Genomic DNA, 20971 nt, shown 5'->3' with positions numbered 1-20971 from the left:
AGATTAGGACACTAGAGATCATTTGCCCAAGGTCACACAGCCATTAAGCTAGTTAAGATCCTAGATTTAAATCTGGATCTCCTTCTTTTCAAAGTGCAGTTTTTCCATGGCACATGTTATGTATTTTATCCTACCTCCCCCCACCAAAAAAAGAAGGGAAAAAAAAGAAAATGGAAAAATCAAGAAAGATAATCTAAGGCTGGGTGGCTTGACGTTTCAAAAGACAACTCCAAGGGAATCCCCTGGTGGTCCAGTGGTTAGGACTTCGCTCTGTCCCTATCATAGGCCCAAGTTCAATCCCTAGGCAGGGACCTAAGATCCTGCAAGCCAAGTGGTGCAAAAGACAGCCATGAAGGATTCAGAATGCCAAGTCTGATACTGTAACCACTAAAGCCATATCACCCCAGATTAGGTATGTTTTCCCCATCTTTTTTGACTGAGTACTTCTTTATGAACTGCAAACAGCAGTTCATAAAGTCCTAGTTTCTTCACTGGTTAGCATATATAAGATATACTGTATATGTATATTAGCATACAAAATGTGTACAGCTGAGAAGATACTTTACTGTTTAGAAATTAACTCTGTCTCAAACTATCTGAACAAACTATCTGTAAAACTGGAAAAAATGAAAACTTCCTTGTAGTGCTGAGGTAAAGATTAAATATATAAAACTTCAGTTCAGTTCAGTTGCTCAGTCGTGTCCGACTCTGCAACCCCATGAATTACAGCACGCCAGGCCTCCCTGTCTATCACCAACTCCCGGAGTTCACTCAGACTCACATCCATTGAGTCGGTGATGCCATCCAGCCATCTCATCCTCTGTCGTCCCCTTCTCCTCCTGCCCCCAATCCCTCCCAGCATCAGAGTCTTTTCCAATGAGTCAACTCTTTGCATGAGGTGGCCAAAGTACTGGAGTTTCTGCTTTAGCATCATTCCTTCCAAAGAACATCCAGGACTGATCTCCTTTAGAAGGGACTGGTTGGATCTCCTTGCAGTCCAAGGGACTCTCAAAAGTCTTCTCCAACACCACAGTTCAAAAGCATCAATTCTCTGGCGCTCAGCTTTCTTCACAGTCCAACTCTCACATCCATACATGACTACTGGAAAAACCACAGCCTTGACTAGACGGACCTTTGTTGGCAAAGTAACGTCTCTGCTTTTGAATATGCAGATATGCAGATGACACCATCCTTATGGCAGAAAGTGAAGAGGAACTAAAAAGCCTCTTGATGAAAGTGAAATAGGAGAGTGAAAAAGTTGACTTAAAGCTCAACATTCAGAAAACAAAGATCATGGCATCTGGTCCCATCACTTCATGGCAAATAGAGGGGAAACAGTGTCAGATTTTTTGGGGGGGCCTCCAAAATTACTGCAGGTGGTGATTGCAGCCATGAAATTAAAAGATGCTTACTCCTTGGAAGGAAAGTTTTGACCAACCTAGTAAAACTTACCTGAGTTATATAAGGATTTCTTATTTTATCAGCTTCCTAACCTTTTTCAAAAATTGAGCCCTCTATTTTCACAGTTCAGGTGTTAAGAGTATGGACACCAAAGAATCACAAGAGTTCCTTTACTTTTGTATTTTCAAAATATACTTAGGAAAAAAAGTACTCAGGGATCATTTTAAGGACAGGTTTAGCTCAGCCTGAAGCTAAATATTTAAATTTTTAAATTAAATTTTTAATATTTAGTATATTAAATTTTTTAAAAAATATTTAATTTGTGCCAGGTCTTAGTTGCAGCATGCAAACTCTTAGTTGTGGCATGTGGGATCTGACCAGGGATCAAACTTGGGTCCCCTGCATCGGAGAGTCTTAAGAGTCTAAGCGCAGAGTCTTAGCTACTGGACCACCATGAATTCCTCCAGATGTATTTCATTTTGGAAAATATATTCTCAAGACCACATGGTACACTGCATCTTTCAGAATCCAGGTTAAGATTCCCAGTTCCATTTTTTCTTCCTTCTCTTATAAACAAGCAGAAATAACCACATTAGCAGCTAAGATTCAGGACACTGGGACACTCATAACTGATGGGATAATGTGTGGAAGTAGATGGATTAAAACTCATTAGGTAGGTGACCAAAGCAGTACTTGGCTATAATCAGGAAGGAATACTTAAACTAAATGGTCAAAGAAGTGAAAGCAAAAAGAGAGGAATTTGAAAGTGTGGGTCATATAAACAGGAGGAGGAGGATCTGGGGAGGTGGTCAGTGTGCATAATTACATCTTTTAAAAGCCAATCTATAATAGCATTAGGTTAGGGCTTTCATTTCTGGATATAAAATGTATAAAAATATAAGTACTGGTTGAAATGTGAAGCTTGGTAAATTATTTGTTGGTAAAACATTTTTAAGTCCTTAGGTAGAAAACATAGAATTGAAGAGCATTTAAAGTTTTATAGTAAAGAGCTTAGTTCTTAGAATTAATGAAATACAGTAACTGCACATAGGGGAGTCTGAAGTACATAAACATCACTCTCTTGAATAATCTTTAGTAGGGCAAGTTACTACCTTATAGAGCACTTAAAGGCAGCATCAGTATTCATTCATTATCCTCTTTTGACTGCCCTAGGGTATACAGTACTCATCCAGTGAGGAAGCTCTAATGTTTGCTCCATGCTGTTACATTGATTACAATGGGTCTAACTTGGAAGTGTGCCACTGGATACAAAATGCAAGAAAAAGATTTTCAAGGGTTAATTAACACTGCTCTGAACTACAGATTTTTTTTTTAACTATAAACTTTTTTAAACAAACATTTAAAAACAAATGTATGCTAAAAAAATTACAGTGGGTTAGGAGAAAGTTGTTTAAACGGTGATTCATATACGTTTTACAACTAATGTAAGGATATCTACAATCCACCTACATATATGTTGAGACATTTTAAAGAAGGGTAATTTGGTCCCCCAAATTAATGAAAACATCTATAAATATGATAGATATTTATTTTACAACAGAATTTTGGAGCTACTCAGTTAGTCCAATTACCATCTTATAGATAAAGAAATTAAGACTCCAAGAGTGAAGTTACTTCCTAGGATCACAGAGCAAGTTAGAAGCAGATCCAGGACCAGAAATTCTGTCTGTTGACTCCTGCTTCACTGAACAAACATATTTTAAACAAAAGGTTTTTCAAACTAGAGCTTTTGTCTCACATTAAGTATTCTTTTTTTAAAAAAATATTTATTTATTTAGCTGTGCTGGGTCTTAGTTGCAGCATGTGGAATCTAGTCCCCTGACCAGAGATCAAACCCCAGCCCACTGCATTGGGGGCACAGAGTCTTTGCCACTGGACCACCAGGGAAGTCCTCACATTAAGTATTCTAAGTATATTTTAGTAACCATTAAGAGTATCAGACACTGGTCTGTCCATTACTGGATCAAAATTCTATCAATAGAGAAATCTAATATAAGTAAATGAAGATTAAGTACTCAGAGAAATTATATAAGATTTAACAAGTCTATATTCTCTAATATGTATGTATAATAAAAGCTAGGCATAATTTTAATTTTAAACTAAAGGAAAGAAAGCGAAAATCTTTATTACTATTTTCTAAGCAGACTAGTGCTTTAATGTTAGAGTTAAATTTTAGTGTTGTAAAATTCAGCTACTATGTTGAAAACTTTTTGTCTTAAAGACTGTGTCAATTAAAGAGTAAATGTAGGAAAAAAAAAAGTGAATATAGTCTTGTTGTGCTGACCAATCTGAGATCCATCTTAAGAGGTAATCTGCTAAAAATAATGTTATTCAAATTCTATGTTATATGTTGTACCCATGAAAGCAAATTTTTATCACATCTGTCAGTACCTGGTAGGAATAAATTACTCAATCATAGTTCAAAGAAAAACACAATGTTCTCTAGAAACAATTTATGAAAAAGTCAGATCCATATTTCATAAGCACCACAAAAGCTCATCAGAGTAATAACCCTCCTTCTCCTGGGTGTTATCCTACCATCTGCTGCTCTATTACTTATCTTTATTTTGCAACTAATTAACAGCATAATCTTCTAAATTCAGCAAGTTAATTATCATTATTGTGGTCTTTGCAGCATCATCAGTCCTTGTGAAATCTTGCTCCCCACCCCCAGAGAACATATGAAAACGAAGTAGGTTGGGAGAGAGTCTGTTTTGTTGGAGTGGGCTCATTTGGTGTTTGCTGATTAGCTTGGCATGCAGAGGGAGGTCAGAAGAATTCTGCTGAACATGAGACTCCATGCAGGGCCCAACTAAGTTAATGGAGGTTTCTGAACATTTGCCAAGATGCCCTCTGTCAGCTCTCAGTAGAAACCCCCTGCAGAAGACCTACCAGCTACCCACTGCGTGCAAAGATCTCTCAGTTTGTCACCCAAGTCTTAAAGAAATGATTCTGGGGAATACAACTTAAATACTTAACTAAATCTTCTTAAATGAAATTCCTGGATGGTTAACATTTTCTTATTCAGATGAGTTACTTTTTGATTACAAATATTACATAGGAAATTTGGTTTTTTTAGAAGAGTAACACAGGTAGCAAATATCTATGGTTTAATGTGCTTAATGACAAACAAAACCCTTCAACTATATCTACATTTGGTGAGAGCCAGTGAAATTTTGTAGAAAACAGTAGATCCCAGGAATTTTCCTAGAGTATTAAAAAATACTAGGTAATCTTTTATTTGTGGACCCCCCATACATTTTTACTTAAACTAAGTTTTTACTTTTCCAAAGACTTAAAGTTCTTAAAAAACAAAACAAGCACAACTTGTCCTGAAAGAATTTCTTCATAAAAAAAGAAAGATCTTCTTTAAATATTTGTAACAAACACAATGCATATAAATCTTCCAGTAAGCACTGGGCACATGAAAACCAGGCCACCGCAAAAGCATCCTTGGCTATCTTAGGATACAAATAAGTTTCTCTTCAGCTATAGTGTACTACTTATTGTTCTGTGTTCCAATGGTGCCATTTCTCATACATTATTTTTTAACCACATTTTAGCAGAGTTACTATTGTTGTACTATTTAACATTAACAGACTGTGACCACAAAGGTCAAATAAATCCTTAACAGAGATGCAAAATCAAACAGGGAGGATGTTTAAATATTTTCAGAGTTGAAAACAACAAAGCAAAATCCAATTGAAGCAGTGAAAGAAGAAATTATAATGTTTGCTGGGGGGCTTCAGACTGGTAAAAAGTCAGAAAAATTATTTAACATGTAACATGAATCTAGGGGATGTGAGCTGGGGACCATTCATTTGGAGAGAATGAAATTCAGAGTTCTATCACTGACAGAGAAAAGAATCCAATCCCATGATCATTTATCTGATCATTAAAAAACCTCTGTGCACTAGGATATGAACCTAGTCTCAACTTTCTCCCATTAGAATTATACAACTATTTATTTAGTAAATCTTTTTAGCCCCCCGATGCTTAATAAAATAAGAAAATCAATGACACTGACATTTTAATTCAAGTTTAGAAACAATCAAACCAAACCAATCAAAGTTCTACCAACAGAAGAATGGATAAAGAAATTGTGGTATACTCACAGCAAACTACTCAGCAATAGAAAGAAACTACAATACACACAACAACATGGATAAGTTTCACAGACATATACTTAGCTGAATGCAAGAGTATATATTGATTTTATTTACATTGCTGTTGATAAATATTAACAGCTGGGGGAGATGGACTGAGGGAAGGGACATAAATAAACGTGGGTAGATGTTAATGTTCTATACCATAATAGAGGTGAGTTACATGAATGCACTCAAATTGCACAGTTTAAATTGGTCCGTTTCAATCTATGTAAATTTTACATTTAAGAAAGGCTTATTAAAAAATAATTCAGTGAGGGTAAGGAGTGGTCTGAGGAAGAACAACAGTTACACTGCTAATAATTGAAGCTGGGTGATGAGTACATGGGGATTCATTACAGAATCTTATTTACTTTGTATATAATACTTGAAATCTTCCATAACAAAAAGCTTAAAAAAAAGGAGGGGGGAGGCTAATTTCTGAATCTTTTTATTTAATTAAAAAATAGGACAATCTTATTTACTATCCCAATTTAAACAGGTAATCACCTAAATATGGCTATTTTATATGTTAGCAATATTTTACTAAGAAATTTAATTGGACTGTTAAATTTAAGCGACGCAATTTGTGACTCCCCATGCAATTTGGGGGGCCTTCAACCTATCACTGTGTTTCATACATAAACATGTGAAATACAGCTTTGGTACTTTTCAGTGTACAAGCATACAAAGTATTTTTATTCTTACTAATTAAATTTCTCAAATTTATTCAGTTATTCAGGGAAGCTTACTAGTTTCTATCTTATAGCCAAAAGTATTTCTTTAAATCTGATCTGTTCTTTACAAACTGTGGAGGGAAAGTCCACTGAATATGTAAAAGTATTCTGAGATGCAGAGAACAACAATAGGATCTCTTTAACTTCTATTCTCTTCTACACAGTTCTCACTAATTCAATTTTTCATTATACTAGTTACATTAAGTAGGAAGTGTAAAACACATTCCCAGTGAAGGCCTTCTGCTATCAGGTGAAAAAGATTCATCTTAGTTAGTTCCATGGCTTTGACCTAAACATGGTGTCACATGAAAAATTCTCCTCTTGGATTTTCAAGTTTTTTCACTATCATCAATAACCAGCTAATTTTAATACTCTTCAACCAACTATTATTTATTCAGACAGTATATAAGTTTTACTGTTAAAAAAAAGTTCTCACATGCCAAATTCAGACTAATTATTTGCATTAATGGAGAATAGCAGTAAAAAATTTAAAGCCTTGCAATAATACATAATGGTTTTTATGGGTACAAATTTATAATGTCAGTGTAGTGCCTAGCATATAACTGAAACAAATAATAGGTGTCTAACAACTATCGATTGATTTTAGTTAAAAATTAGCTCTAAAGTACGTTAAATTGTAGAAGGGAGAATTATTTTGATTTAAAAGAAAATTACCCCACTGATCCTCCCACTCACAGCAGCAGCTTCAGGTCATCTACTAAGATGATTAGCAAGTGAGAAAGATTTAAGGCTAAGAAAGACCCCAGGAATCAAAGTTTAATCCCTTTATTTTACAGATGAGGGTGAGTCTCAGAAAAATTAAAGTGGCTTGTTTGGGGGTAGTGAACAGAAGAATTATGAGTAAAATGAAAATATGTCTTCTGCTTCCTACTCTATAGTTTACCCCTTAACGTTGATTTCTTAGTGCCTGAAACATAAGTCAAAAATATGGTTTTCCTTTATATATACTGTTTACTAACCTGTACACTATTTCAGAGTTTTTTCTTAATACTGTTCTATTCATTTGTATGACTGTTTAAAGTCATTCATTATGTCAGCGCTGCCTTCATTACTTCTAGTTTCAGCTGCAATATCCCTAGCCTCCAGCAGGAGTTTGCCTAAAAAGCCACATCAAACATCAGACAAACCAATGATAAAAACTAGAACTTTACTCCCAATCCATTTATTTGCTTTCAAGTACCAGTACCCTATCACTATGCTAATTAAAACTTTCCTTTTCCAAACTTTCTGGTGCCCCTATAATGTAATACAGCCCACAAATTTATAAAATTTGATCTAAATTGTACATCTGAAGTGGGCTTTAATTGAAAAAGCTAATTCAAAACAGGGTCAAGATATGTACAGAACAAACAAAATCTTGCTTACCATTTTTGCTTCTGACTGCACTGGTTGAGGAGAGGAAGGACCTGGAATTCCTGGAACACTAGGCACCATGGTGACTGGTCGAACAAGCTATCAGAAGATATTGAAAAATAATTACTAGAGAATATATTCAAAATGAGATTTGTACTTTATTTGCAAAATGGCTGCTATAATAACTTACATAATAAGTATATATTAATATGTATATGACAATATATTATACATTAACAGAAAGTATGTATTGTGTTGGCCAAAAAGTTCCTTCTGTTTTTAAAGTAAAAATAAGACACATTTTTCATTTTCATCAAGAACTGTACTGAACAACATATTCACTGTTTTGTTCCACTACCTTCTGCCATTTTTCAGACAAGTTAATGATTCTGTCTTCCCAAAACTTTTATCTTTTTGAGCAAAGAACTGTTCTAGGTTCCCGTTATAATTTGTTTAAAAAATGGAATGGTTTCATTACCTTTCTAATCACATGTAGAAGTAACAGTCAAGAAGGTTTTTTTCACTTCACTTACATGGAACCCAAATATCAAAGTGATGATTAATCAAGCTGGTACAAATGATTTTCAGTGCTTGATTTGGATATTTTGAGTATGTCAGCTATCAAACTCATGATATAAGATTGAGTATTCTTAATTAATGCCTCAATTTGATCACTATCAATTTCAACAGGACTACCCAACCATGGGGCATTGTCCAGCAAGAAATCTCCAGCACGAACTTCACAAACCACTTCTGACACGTTCTATCAGACACAGCACCTTCTTCATTTATTACACAAGTCTTTTTTTTTTTTTGCATTTCAATTGTGTTTTTACCTTTCTTGAAATAATAAAGCATAAATGTGTTGAAAATGTTGTTCTTTCATCTTCAGTATTAAAATGGCTATAATTCACTGATTACAATTTTTTTTTACACTGATATGACAGCTGTCACAATATAATCTAACAAAATTGTTTCAAATGAAATTAAAGACAACTGAGTGCCACTAGAGCCATCTTATGGGGAAGGACTGAATGAACTTTTTGGCCAACCCAATATATTACTATTTATATTGTTAATATAAATATAATCATTGATAAAATTATTTGAGACTGCAGAATCAGAAAAATGTATCTGAACCCTTAATGATCTTAATCCTGATTTATCCTTCAAAAATTGTCAATTTTTCTGAGATATTCATTTTTAATCTTCAATTTTCATAATTTACTTTTTTAATAATTCCTTCTTATAGAAATGAATAATATTCAGAGTGATGCAAAATTTCTCACAGATCTGTCACACCCCCATTTTGAATGAGAAAGAATGTTAAAACTTGTATAACTAGGCATAAAAAGTAATTTCAACAATGAACTTTGCTTTTCTAAAATATATACATATGAACTATGCTTTTCTAAAATATATACATATAAAATTTATAAAATATATACATGAAAGTTCTTTAATACATTAAATAAAGCATAATGACAAAGGAGAACCTAATCACCTATAGTAATTTCACTAATACTACTACTTAACAGATTTTCCATTGTCTTTTGCCTTCTTTTAAAAGAACGTAATATCAACACTGAATGATTAGTTATTGTATACTAAAGTATATCTCTTTTTCATTTCAGTTTCTCTCACTGCAGTTACATTTAACAGGATACCATATAAACCCAGATACAAGAATGTTTCCCCATCAAAAATATCTGGAGAAAAGAGAGTAGTCACCTTATATTTGAGTCCTTATAAAACTCTCAAATAATGCATTTTGAGCTACAAAATTCCATTTGAAGACAACACATTACCTTGACTATGTGGAAATATCTGAAATATTACAATCAATGCTAATTTTGGATACTTAGAAAGGTCACTTTAGTTAATAAAGTAAGTATTTAATATTAATTTTAGTTAATATTCATGAGAATATAATCTCACCAAAAGTGTTCTGAGGATATAATCTCACCAAAAGTGTAAGGAGGATTTTAAAAATAATTTTTAAAAACTATACAATAAATGATTATATTGTACTGACCAGAAATATCTATCTACAAGGTGAAAAAAAGAGACTGTATTTTTGAGTATTAGGACTTAATGTAAGATTTCCAGGATTATAATAGTAGATTCAAAAACTGTTACACTGAAATTATTTAGATGAGGATGAAAATAATGTGTTTTGGAAAACTTTGTGAGGTTCCTTAAAAAGTGGTTCTAATGACAAAAACTTGAATATTAAAGACACATTTGAAGATTCTGTTATTTTATGAAATGTGAGAATAGAAAAAAAGCATTATTTATAATATATTATTCCAAAGAATGTGCCTTTAAATACTAAGTTACTGAATAGTATAAGTAGATATTTAACTACTATGTCTTTTAACATTTATATAATTAACATGCCCCTCAAAAAACTTCTTTTTGATCTTCTCATTAGGAAAAGTGGGAACTATCTATTGTCCATTCTAGTAGACCATTTAGATTTTCACATGCTTGGGACAGCAAAGGAATTCCATAAACCCAACATGACCATAGAAGTTCAGAATGCTTTTATAAACAATTTCTCTAATAATCAAAATAACATAGAGTTACCTGATAAATGTTCCAGTATAAATATCTTCTTACAAAACAGAGATCTATGTTAATATTTTTTTTTAATACATTTATTTTTATTTGTTTGGCTGTGCTGGGTCTTGGTTGTGGTACCTGGAATCTTTGATCTTTGTTGAGGCACGTGGGATCTAGTTCCCTAACTAGGGATTGAACCCGGGCCCACTGTATTGTGAGTGCAGAGTCTTAGCCACTGTACCACCAGGGAAGTCCCCTATGTTAATATTTGAATTCTACAAATCTAGCAAATTGAAATGGGTTGAATAAGGAATTAGTTTTTTTAAAAAATTCAACCTTACGTTTATTTTTTTAATTTATTTTTTAATTGAAGGATAATTGCTTTACAGAATTTTGCTGGTTTCTGCCATACAGCAACATAAATCAGTCATAGGTATACATATGTCCTCTCCCTCTTGAACCTTAGCAGTTAGTTCTTAATACTAAAAATAAAAGGAAAACAATTAAGATTTCAAGGATTGAAAAATGTTATTTATCCAGTTATGTTTGCCTTGAAAGATTTATGCTATCACAGTAAATATCAATGAGTAAATATTACTTAACACTAATTATTTTGTTGAATTCAGTTTCATAAACTAATCAAGCAGCCCCAAGTGTATTTTCTGATTATAAAGATCAGTTTTCTATAAAGAAAATATTAAATAGTCTAAAAACTTACTGGGACTGCAGCTGGAACATGCACATTAGAACTTGTGATTGATGCAGGAATCGCAACAGGCATGGTTTGTCCATTAGGAAGATGTAACAGAAGAGGAAATGGGCCTGGTACAGGACTAAGGAAAACAAAAGAAGGGCAATTGGAAAAAAGAAATCCGTATCAATGATGTCTAAAAAATATAAAAGTATTTTTACTATAATTTAAAAATAAATTTTCTGGAGACATCTAAAAAATTAATAAACAAAACAGAAGAGAAACAGAACAGACAGGTGGTTGCCAGAGGGAAGGGAATGGAGGGATGAGAGAAATTAAGAGGTACAAACTTCCAGTTGCAAAGTAAATGAGTCACAGGAATGAATTCGCAGTGTGAAGAATATAATCATTAATAATGTAATATCATCCCTGTATGGTAACAAAGGTGGTCAGAAGATACTAACTTATAGTTGGAGACACATAAGTACTAGGGATGTAATGTGTATGTGTGTGGTGTGCTCAGTCATGTCTGACTCTTTGCAACCCCATGGACTACAGCTGCTTGCCAGGCTCCTCTGTCCATGGAATTTTCCAGGCAAGAATCCTGGAGTGGGTTTCCACTTCCTTCTCCAGAGGATCTTCCTGGCCCAAGGATCGAACCAGCATCTCTTATGTCTCCTGCACTGGCAGGTGGGTTCTCTACCACTAGCGCCACTTGGGAAGCCCTAAGCGTTCACTGTATATCTCAATAAAACTGGAAGAAAAAAAAACGAACAAGAGGTCCAGCCCAAGGAAAATGTCCATGTGACAGATGCAAACTTGATACCATTTCTCATAAAATGAACAAAATACCCACAAAAAATCATACATGGTGTATATATGCTGCTCAAGTAATTAAACCAACATTTCTGAACCACTGCAAAGCACACTGTAAAATTTAATTAGTTTTAATGGCATCTTAAATGCACAATGTATGTAAGCAGTGTAGAAAAAAAGGAAAAAAAATGGGGAAAGCTACGAATTTACTTAGAGAACAAACTGCAATATATTAACTGAGAGAAATTCTTATCAGAAAGCTCTTGAGAGCTCCCTGTAAAAACTGAAAGAAATGTTTTGTGTCAGTCGCTCAGTTGAATCTTACTCTTTGCAACACCATGGACAATAGCCTGCCAGGCTCCACTGTCCATGGGATTCCTCCAGGCAAGAATACTGGAGTGGGTAGCCATTCCCTTCTCCAGGGGATCTTCCTGACCCAGGGATCAAAGCCAGGTCTCCCACATTGCAGGCACATGCTTTACCATCTGAGCCACCAGGGAAGCCCTGAAAGAAATGTTATCTAGTGATAAAGATAATCTTATGTGTTTTGTGTAAAACAGCATGAAAATAAGAGACCATCTTAAAATCACAATCTGTGTTAATTTGTCTTTAAAATTAAGCTCTGTATATGTTTTCTAATGTGTTAGAAAACATTCATATTAAAAAAAAAATTACCCAAGTATTTTTTCCAAAAATAAAAGCATGCAAAAATGATTAACACACACACACAAAACTAAGGCCACAATTAGAATAATTAAATGTCTTAGGAAAACCATGAAAACAAAAACTTAACAATTCATAAAATTCAGTGACTGGCCCAAATCACTTACACAATTGGCCTGTTGGAGGACGGTGCCTGGGTGATTACAGTACTTGACGTTGGTGAAGGTACTGCCTGCTGAATAATGACACTTGAGTCAGAACTTGTAAGCAGCACATTGGGAACTTGTAAAGATGCTGGACGAACGATAGCTGATGTAGGCTGTGCAGTTTGTGCCAATGGTACTTCCTATTTAATAATGAGATGGAGAAACAATGAAATTTAAAAATCCAAGTCAATTCATGTACCTTAATGAATAGAATGACGTGTCTTAAAAAACCCCCACAAACTTAGTACTTAGTATCACCCCAAAATATATTAATATTTATTTAAAGTTAATTATGAGAAAATTGTTTCAAATGCAGTGTTAATATTTTAATTTAAAAAACATCTGAGTGGTTTTTTCAGTACAACTTGTTTTACCATCAATCTAGAAATAAATTAGGCTGGGCAACTTGGTTATATAACTCCATGAGAATTCTAGTAAAAAATAAAACTACAATTCCATTCTCATGGAAGTACAAAACTTAAAATCCAGATGGGACTTCCTTGTCCTACTCCATCATTATATTGTATAAAGAAGAAGTAGGTCCAGGAGACTCTTTTATAGTTGATATCAATTCAATAATAGAAATGTTAAAAATTTTTTTAAATAATACAAATGTTTGCCAATTTCAGGTAACTATCTCTACATTACCAATAATTTCTCAGTATCAAAAGGTGAAGTAATATTAATACCTTGAATGTAAAACTAAACTATTGTAGTAAGATCTTTCCAAAGTAAAGAAAAACATGGAACCTTATAGATGGTCTTTCCCCCAATTTACAGATTAGAAAACAGATTATCCAGAACTCCATAACTAGTATAAAAATTGGTCCACCATGTTCCTTGAATTTGCCTTTATACTGCCATTTATTCTCACAATTTTATTAAGCTACACAGGAAGAAAGATAAACTAGTACTACTGGAACTTCGTTTACTTGACAAGTTTGAGAAATTACAACATGCCCTGAAGGACTAGGAGGAAAAGAGACAGTAAACAAGTAAAACAAACAAGAAAAGTTTGGACAGTAATGTCTTACAGACTAACAGTATAACATAATATCAATAAATCATGAGAGATTAACTGAGGGAAAGTTGGAGTTGGCTACTTTAGATAGCATAGTGAGGTAAAGTGAGCTTCTTTGAAAACTGGCATTTGAACTGGTACTGAAAAGATGAGGACCGCATTCTAGGGAGAAGGAAGCAATACCAAGAGCAATGTCTTTGAGGGAGGAAAAAGCTTAGAATATCTGATGAACACTATCATAGGAAAGGAATGAGGTGAGGTTGGATAAGAATACAAGTCTAAATCAATGATGGCTTACGGAGAAGTGTGAATTACCTTAAATGCAAAGGCAAACCACTGAAGGATTTTAAGCACGGAAGTGACATATTAAAAATATACAGTCTAGCTTCCCTGGTGGCTCAGCTGGTAAAGAATCCACCCGCAATGCAAGAGACCTGGGTTTGATCCCTGGGTTGGGAAGATCCCCTGGAGGGGAATAGCTACCCACTCCAGTATTCTGGTGAGTGACTCTCACTCACATACATATATATTCAGATATACATCTACATAAATGTAAGTATTCTGTATATGCTTGTGTTTGGACACTTTCTGCATGTTTGTTACATTTCAATTAAAAAGAATTTAAAAAAGAAAAACAAAGCCACCAATTAAGAAAAATATACAGCTAATGGAAAATAGGTTGGAGATGGAAGTAGAAAGTCCTGGTAATTGTTAAAAGTTTTATTAACTGAACAATATATTAATAAATAATTATTAACAATTATTAGAAGGTAACAATAATCCAAGTAAAAGATGATTTGGACTACAGTTGTGACAGTGAAGATGAAAGAGATAAATTAAGGATATATTCAGGAAGTAGGTTTGGTAAGATATGCTACTGGTTTCATTGAGAAGAAAAAGAGGGAATTAAGTATTCTTTATTTTTGGACAGAGCAACTAGGTGGATGGAGAGCAAATGTACTGAGATGAAGAAGACTGTGGGGGGGGAAGGGCTCTAATTTAGACATACTACATTTAACATGACACATAAAGGGAAATGTCAAGACAGAGCTGCATATGAATATGGAAATCTGGGAAATATCTGGGTTGATACAAATTTGGAAACCAGGTAGATGGTTTTTAAAGTTACAGGTCTGGATGAGAGCATTTAAGAAGGAAAAAATTGAGAAAGAAGGGGGCTCAGAATTTACTTCTTAGAACTATTCCAATAACTAAGCCCTGCCCAGTGTGAGCTAATGACTGAAGAATGCAGGAAGAAGTACCCCTAAGAGAGCTAAAGCAGCAACCAGCAGGAAAAACTGTTGATTGTGAAGGGACTGGAATATTCTCTAGGTAAAAGATATTTATATCAAAGATTTAATAGCATTTCTTATAACTGTGATAATGTGGAAACAATATTTACATTCAAGATCTGTAAATACATTATGATAATGACAAAATAAAGTGCAACCATTAAAAATAATGACTTTGGAAAATTTTCTAATGGCATGGGAAAATCTTCATTACTGCTGTCTAAAACATGATATAAAAAAGTAAACTATGGTTCTTCTTGATATTTATCTTTTTATCCCTTTATACTTCTATGTAACTATTCACTTGTATATGTGTGAAAGTGTTAGGCAGCTCTTTGCAACCTCATGGACTGTAGCCTGCCAGACTCCTCTCTGTCCATGGAATTCTTCAGGCAAGAATCCTCCAGTGGGTAGTCACTCCTTCCTCCAGGTGATCTTCCCAACCCAGGGATTGAATTCGGGTTTCCTGCACTGCAGGCAGATTCATTACTATCTGAGCCACTACAGAAGCCCAATATATATATGTATATTTCTATGTATAAAGGTTATGCATATATCTAGGAAAAATGTTTCAAAATATTAGTAATTCTTACAGCTCAGTTATGGGGTAAAAGGTAATTTCTTTCTTATATTTTTCTGGATTCTTAAAGTTTTTTAATAATGAGAATGTACTTTTATTATAAGTAAATAAAAAAATACAAAACACCTAATGGTCAAAGCGTTTATTCCTAGGCATCAATGAATAGTTACCTTTCCTGCCTTACTTCTAGCTCCTCTGCCATGGCAAAAGTCCATTAGTTAGGCTATGATTTTAGAGTAACATAACCTGCAAAAGAACACTGTCATTGCCTTTTATTGTGCCCCATGCCTCCAAATAAATGTTTACTAGATGTGCTAATGAATGAACATTAATTGAGAAATATCTGTAATAATGGTAACTCAGCACATAATATACCCCAGTTGGTCCCAGGTACCAAAGTAGTCAGATCTAGGAATGAGGCACTAAATTACTACAAAAAGACTATACCAAGTAAGACAGTGTCATCGTCATCCTATTAGTTGCTATTACCAAAGATCACTGCTGAAGTAAGTAGCTATTCCTTTAACCTTTTAAAAGTCTATATAACCTTTGTTCAAACAATTTTTAGTTGCAAAGATTCTTAATTAAGCTGTCACTGTACGAAAGTAGCAAAAAAAAAAAGCAAAATCCAGAGAAATTAAATTTATAAATTTATGTATCCTCTAAAAAAATAACAGGTTTATCTTAAATGACTACTATTCTCTCCAATAATTTGTCATAAAAAATTATATATAAACAAATTATCTTCTTTCCCTAAAATTTCTTAGTATTCACAGGGTTTCACATGTAAGGCAAGTACAACCTGATGCTGATTAATGCGTATTACATTAAAATTTTATCTAGATCAAATATTAGACTTTACTGAGAATGCTGATTTTTTTTTCCACTTAGTTTGAGTTTCTTCTGTAAATACAAACTTCTAACCTTCTCATCACTGGTAGTAGACTCTGGGTGAGGTAAAGGACTATCCTGGTGAGTTGTTTCTACAACAGACGGCTCCTCAATTTTGCTTCTTATGATGGGTGTTGCAAGAGGAGATAAATCTAGAGGCATCTAAAAATGCAAATTAAACAAAGTGTTAGGAGTTTAAAAACAGCCAATCAGTATATCTAAAATAAGAAAGCAACAAGTGAAAACTGTTCTGTCAGAAGCACTCTTAATTTCATGGCTAATAACATACTTTTTTAATGTCATCTTCCGAGGCTTTCTTGAACTCATTCTCAAATGGACTTGCCAACTCATTAAACAAACCCACTTCTTCACAGTTTTTCAAGAATCTTGTTGGTGTTGGGGTCTGATCTGAAATAAATGTCAATAAGTAATTACACAGATTTAAGTATCATACCGGACTCTAAAGTATTTTAGCTAGTAAATTAATGAATTAGCAGGACTGGTTCAGTCAGCTGTTAATTCTCTTTGGAAAGACCTCTTCCTTTAAAGCAAACAAAATTTGGTTAAGTTCTTGTTGCAGTTTAAGGTATTTCCTCCAACTTTATGAACAATAAAAGTATGAGAAGAATTCCTTCTTGTTCCTTATTCCACATGTTCTGAGTAGAGGGACATAAGCATCCTCTATTCAGAGATAAACTATTATCATTATTTAACACAAATTTTTTTAAAAATTTACACTATTAAAACTTACAAATACTTAAAATACATGCAATTTGGGGAAAACTAAGACAAGAACATGTATAATTGCTTTAACTTGGCCCTTCCACTAGTGTTCATAATCTATTATGAAAGCAGGCTTAAGATAAAACAGTGTTGCACTAAAACACAAACTGGGTGTACACGTGAGCACATATCAATTACAAAACAATAGCTAGTTAAGGTCTACACTGAATGAAAAACAGCTAAGTTATGAATTTTGCCTGTTTAGTTTTATTATTTTCAAGGCTGTTTGCTCACACTGATTATGATTAATAGCACATTCAATTCTATTCACATTTTATATACTTTAGGGCATCAACTTTGTAAGTTACATCAAGGATCTAGCTTAAACTAAAAAGTATAAGACTGACTCCTGGTTTAAGATATAATACTCATAAAACCTTCTGTGAAATTAAAATATGTATTTGTTAATTACTGGATCCCTAGAGTGGGCATCACTTACTGTTTTATCATCACCCTCAACCCAACGTATACAGAGAGTATTAATGTGTTTACTACATATGAATATTTTACACTAAAATTATCTATTTGTCATACACATTAGATATAATATAGGCCTACCTCAGACAGTAGTAGTAGTATCAAACTTACTGAAGGACTTTTTGTCATCTTTTTACCTAATAGTCTGCAATGTACATAACCTATACTCCCCGAAAGACATACAAAATGGTATTATAATAAGGGCCCAGCATTCTTGTATCAACCTAGGTCCATCCATCATGATTGCAATAGTAAACTGAACCTAAATTTGACTCTTCTGTTCATGCTCAAAAGATTTGTCTATGCCTAAGAGAAGGTTCCTATTTTGTATTAAAGGGAGCTGCTGCTGCTCTTAAGTCGCTTCAGTTGTGTCCGACTCTGTGCGACCCCACAGACGGCAGCCCACCAGGCTCCCCCATCCCTGGGAATCTCTAGGCAAGAATACTGGAGTGGGTTGCCATTTCCTTCTCCAATACATGAAAGTGAAAAGTCAAAGTGAAATCGCTCAGTCGTGTCCGACTCTTCGCAACCCCATGGAATGCAGCCCACCAGGCTCCACCGTCCATGGGATTTTCCAGGCAAGAGTACTGGAATGGGGTGCCATTGCTTTCGCCAATTAAAGGGAGAGGAGTCTTAAAAATAAAATACATATGCAAAAATCATGTTTTATCAGCAATTACTGTAATGATCAGGCTTGGAAAGGAAAAAGTCAACACAGGCACAATTGTTTAAACATGCATATGGTTTTTGGCTATTGATCATCAAATATATATCACACGCATCATGCACTATTATTTACACAGTTACGCTATACTACTCAAATATATTTAGTTAAAACAAGTCAAGTGCTATGTTTAGATGTGTTCTACTTTTCTAGCACATTAAATGTAAACAGATAGGAAAGTAAGTTCTAGAAACCAATCTCAAAATATTTTTGAGTTAAAGGTTACAGAGAGAGATACGGCTCTAAGGCAAGAAGTTCCAGAGAAGGAAAGACCTTCATGCCCAGGGGAGTGAAACTTCCAGGCTGTAGTTATTTTGTTTGCATTTTTGGTTTTCTCTCTCAATATCTGATACACGGTATTTTAAAGGAATACATACCACACTCTTACCTGCTTCCTTTTACTTATAGAAATGAAGATGTGCTGAGTGTTCCCCTACATTTTTCCTAAACAAATTGTTTTTTGGTGAATTATCTGTTACCTCCAGTTTTTTCAAGACAAAAATCTTGATACTGAATAATAAGAATTATCTTTTTTCCTCATTATCATATACAATGCTTAAGAGAGATAATTTGATTTCAAGCTGGGTAATAAAGTATTAATAATATTCAATATTTAGGTATAATTCTAAACTTACAAATAGTATAACCTAAGCTTTACAAGAGAAAAAAATTAAAACATTAATTTGAATATTTTTAATATATGACTGTGGTTATGACAAAAGCACTGAAATTTATATATTAAATTTTTTATAAAATCATTTTATCACAATACTTCTATGTGTATACATATACAGAGAGGTATGCATCTATAAATACCCAAAAAAGAAGTAGCTGACAGCATGGAAGGACAATAAATCAGTGCATGCACTGGGCTTCTCTCTTCACATACTGAAAGATAATCATCCATTTAGGTGATACAGTATGTTCATAGGAGCAACATACAAAAATAAAAAGCACTGATTGAATTTAAGCCCCATTTATTAACACAGATGTTTAGTCCAAACAGAAACATAAACAAAATCCTAATGAATAAGTCTGCTAACTGCTTTCTCCAACAGGAGAAGCCTGACCATTTTCTAGCTTTACATAGCACTGTAAAGTAGATGTAAACAGCTAAAAGAAACAATGACTAAACATCACGTTAACTGAATTATCAGTTAAATGTAAATTCTGGAAATGGTATGAATGCTCCCAGATCCTAATTAACTTCCACAAAAAATGATATTGAAGTCTACATTCGAAAACTATACAAAAAAGTGAAATGAATGGTCAGAAGGAAACATGAAAATGTAATGGGTAAAATACATGTTGCCAACATTTATTGTAAATGAAGTTATTGGAATATCACCAGACTATATTATTTACAGAGAATACACAAAAATTGTGCACATTCCAGGTGAAATATGTATATAAACTATTAATAAAAGCATATACTAACCAGCCACAATGACACTGTCATTACGTGCTGGACCAAATTTCAGTGTCATCTCATGTTTATGTTTATGGACAGCCAAATGATCCTCGTTGGTAAAACGCTGTGGCAAAAAGTTTTAAAATATAGTTAAGATTTTCAATTTGATCAAATAAGTTAAATGATAAGGAAATTTTCATTTCCACAACAACATGTAAAACCACCATTAACAAAGACATAGCCGTTTGTTAACAATAAAGAATCTACTGTTAGTATAGATAAACATACTAGGTCTCAATCATAGAGAAACTCATTACCCAAGAATGAGCAATAATGATAATACTAGGTCATGTAACTCATTTGAGAGCATTTAAAAAAAACCTGAGGCAAAGAAACTTTACATAAATTTCATTTGGACACTAAAAATAGACCACTGTTAATTTTGCCATATCATAGTAGAAATATATACTCCATGGTATAATGACTTTTGAAGAAAGTATTGTTATTTTACTTAGATTTCAGGTTACTTACCACTTTTAAAATGAGAACTTGCTTATAAAAATATTACTCCTGGACAAATTAAGAAGTAAATCAGGTGCTTTATGTTACCACATAAAAAAAGAATGCCTTGATTATAATCCAGCAAAGAAATAGCAGTGAATACAATAAAGCAATTCATTTTAAAATAAAAAATTTAACTTAGAATAAAGTGGTTTTACATTTTTTATCATACTCATATAAAAAAATGAAGCAAAATTACTTCTAAAGCTACACTTAACTTTGATAGGTCCTACATTCTAAAGGTGACATTTATGATTACAATATAATACATACATTGTTTAAATATCTCCTGTGTCTGGATATCAATCTTTATGAAGATGCTCCTTATCTTTAGCAACATTTACAACTGAAATATAGAGCACTTACTTTTTAATTTCAAAGAAATAATTATAAGATGTCAAATTAAGATCTATACTCACTCTCTAGGCTATATCCTTAAAAATGGGATGTTAAATAATGAACATGGTCTTTCGGAACCACCAAAAAATGGATTCCTTATCCTGTGGTCTTACCATTCCCTATTCAACTCAGTACGTAAATCCTCTCATGCAACTAATGATAGCAGCTTTAGGGTTAACCTTAAAACAATGTAAAAGAAAGAAATATTTCTAT

General features: G+C 33.5%; 1 protein-coding gene across 2 annotated transcripts in view; it reads right to left on the bottom strand.

The window, feature by feature from the left end:
• ATF2 (activating transcription factor 2) overlaps positions 1-20971 on the bottom strand; it is a 79708-nt gene that overhangs the window by 24097 nt on the left and 34640 nt on the right. Inside the window, exons 5-10 of one of the 2 annotated variants that reach the window (XM_068969409.1) lie at positions 19826-19922; positions 16693-16811; positions 16437-16565; positions 12581-12759; positions 10962-11076; positions 7691-7777 (exon numbers count right to left, since the gene is read on the bottom strand). In XM_068969409.1, the coding sequence (XP_068825510.1) occupies positions 7691-7777; positions 10962-11076; positions 12581-12759; positions 16437-16565; positions 16693-16811; positions 19826-19922 (726 nt within the window). The remainder of the gene's footprint in view (positions 1-7690; positions 7778-10961; positions 11077-12580; positions 12760-16436; positions 16566-16692; positions 16812-19825; positions 19923-20971) is intronic. The other variant, XM_068969410.1, reaches the window with a different exon arrangement.

Source organism: Capricornis sumatraensis, chromosome 3 (assembly GCF_032405125.1).
Source record: "Capricornis sumatraensis isolate serow.1 chromosome 3, serow.2, whole genome shotgun sequence".
Classification (NCBI taxonomy): domain Eukaryota; kingdom Metazoa; phylum Chordata; class Mammalia; order Artiodactyla; family Bovidae; genus Capricornis; species Capricornis sumatraensis.
The sequence above is the reverse complement of the archived record's forward strand: the minus strand, read 5'-3'. Positions and strand labels throughout refer to the sequence as shown.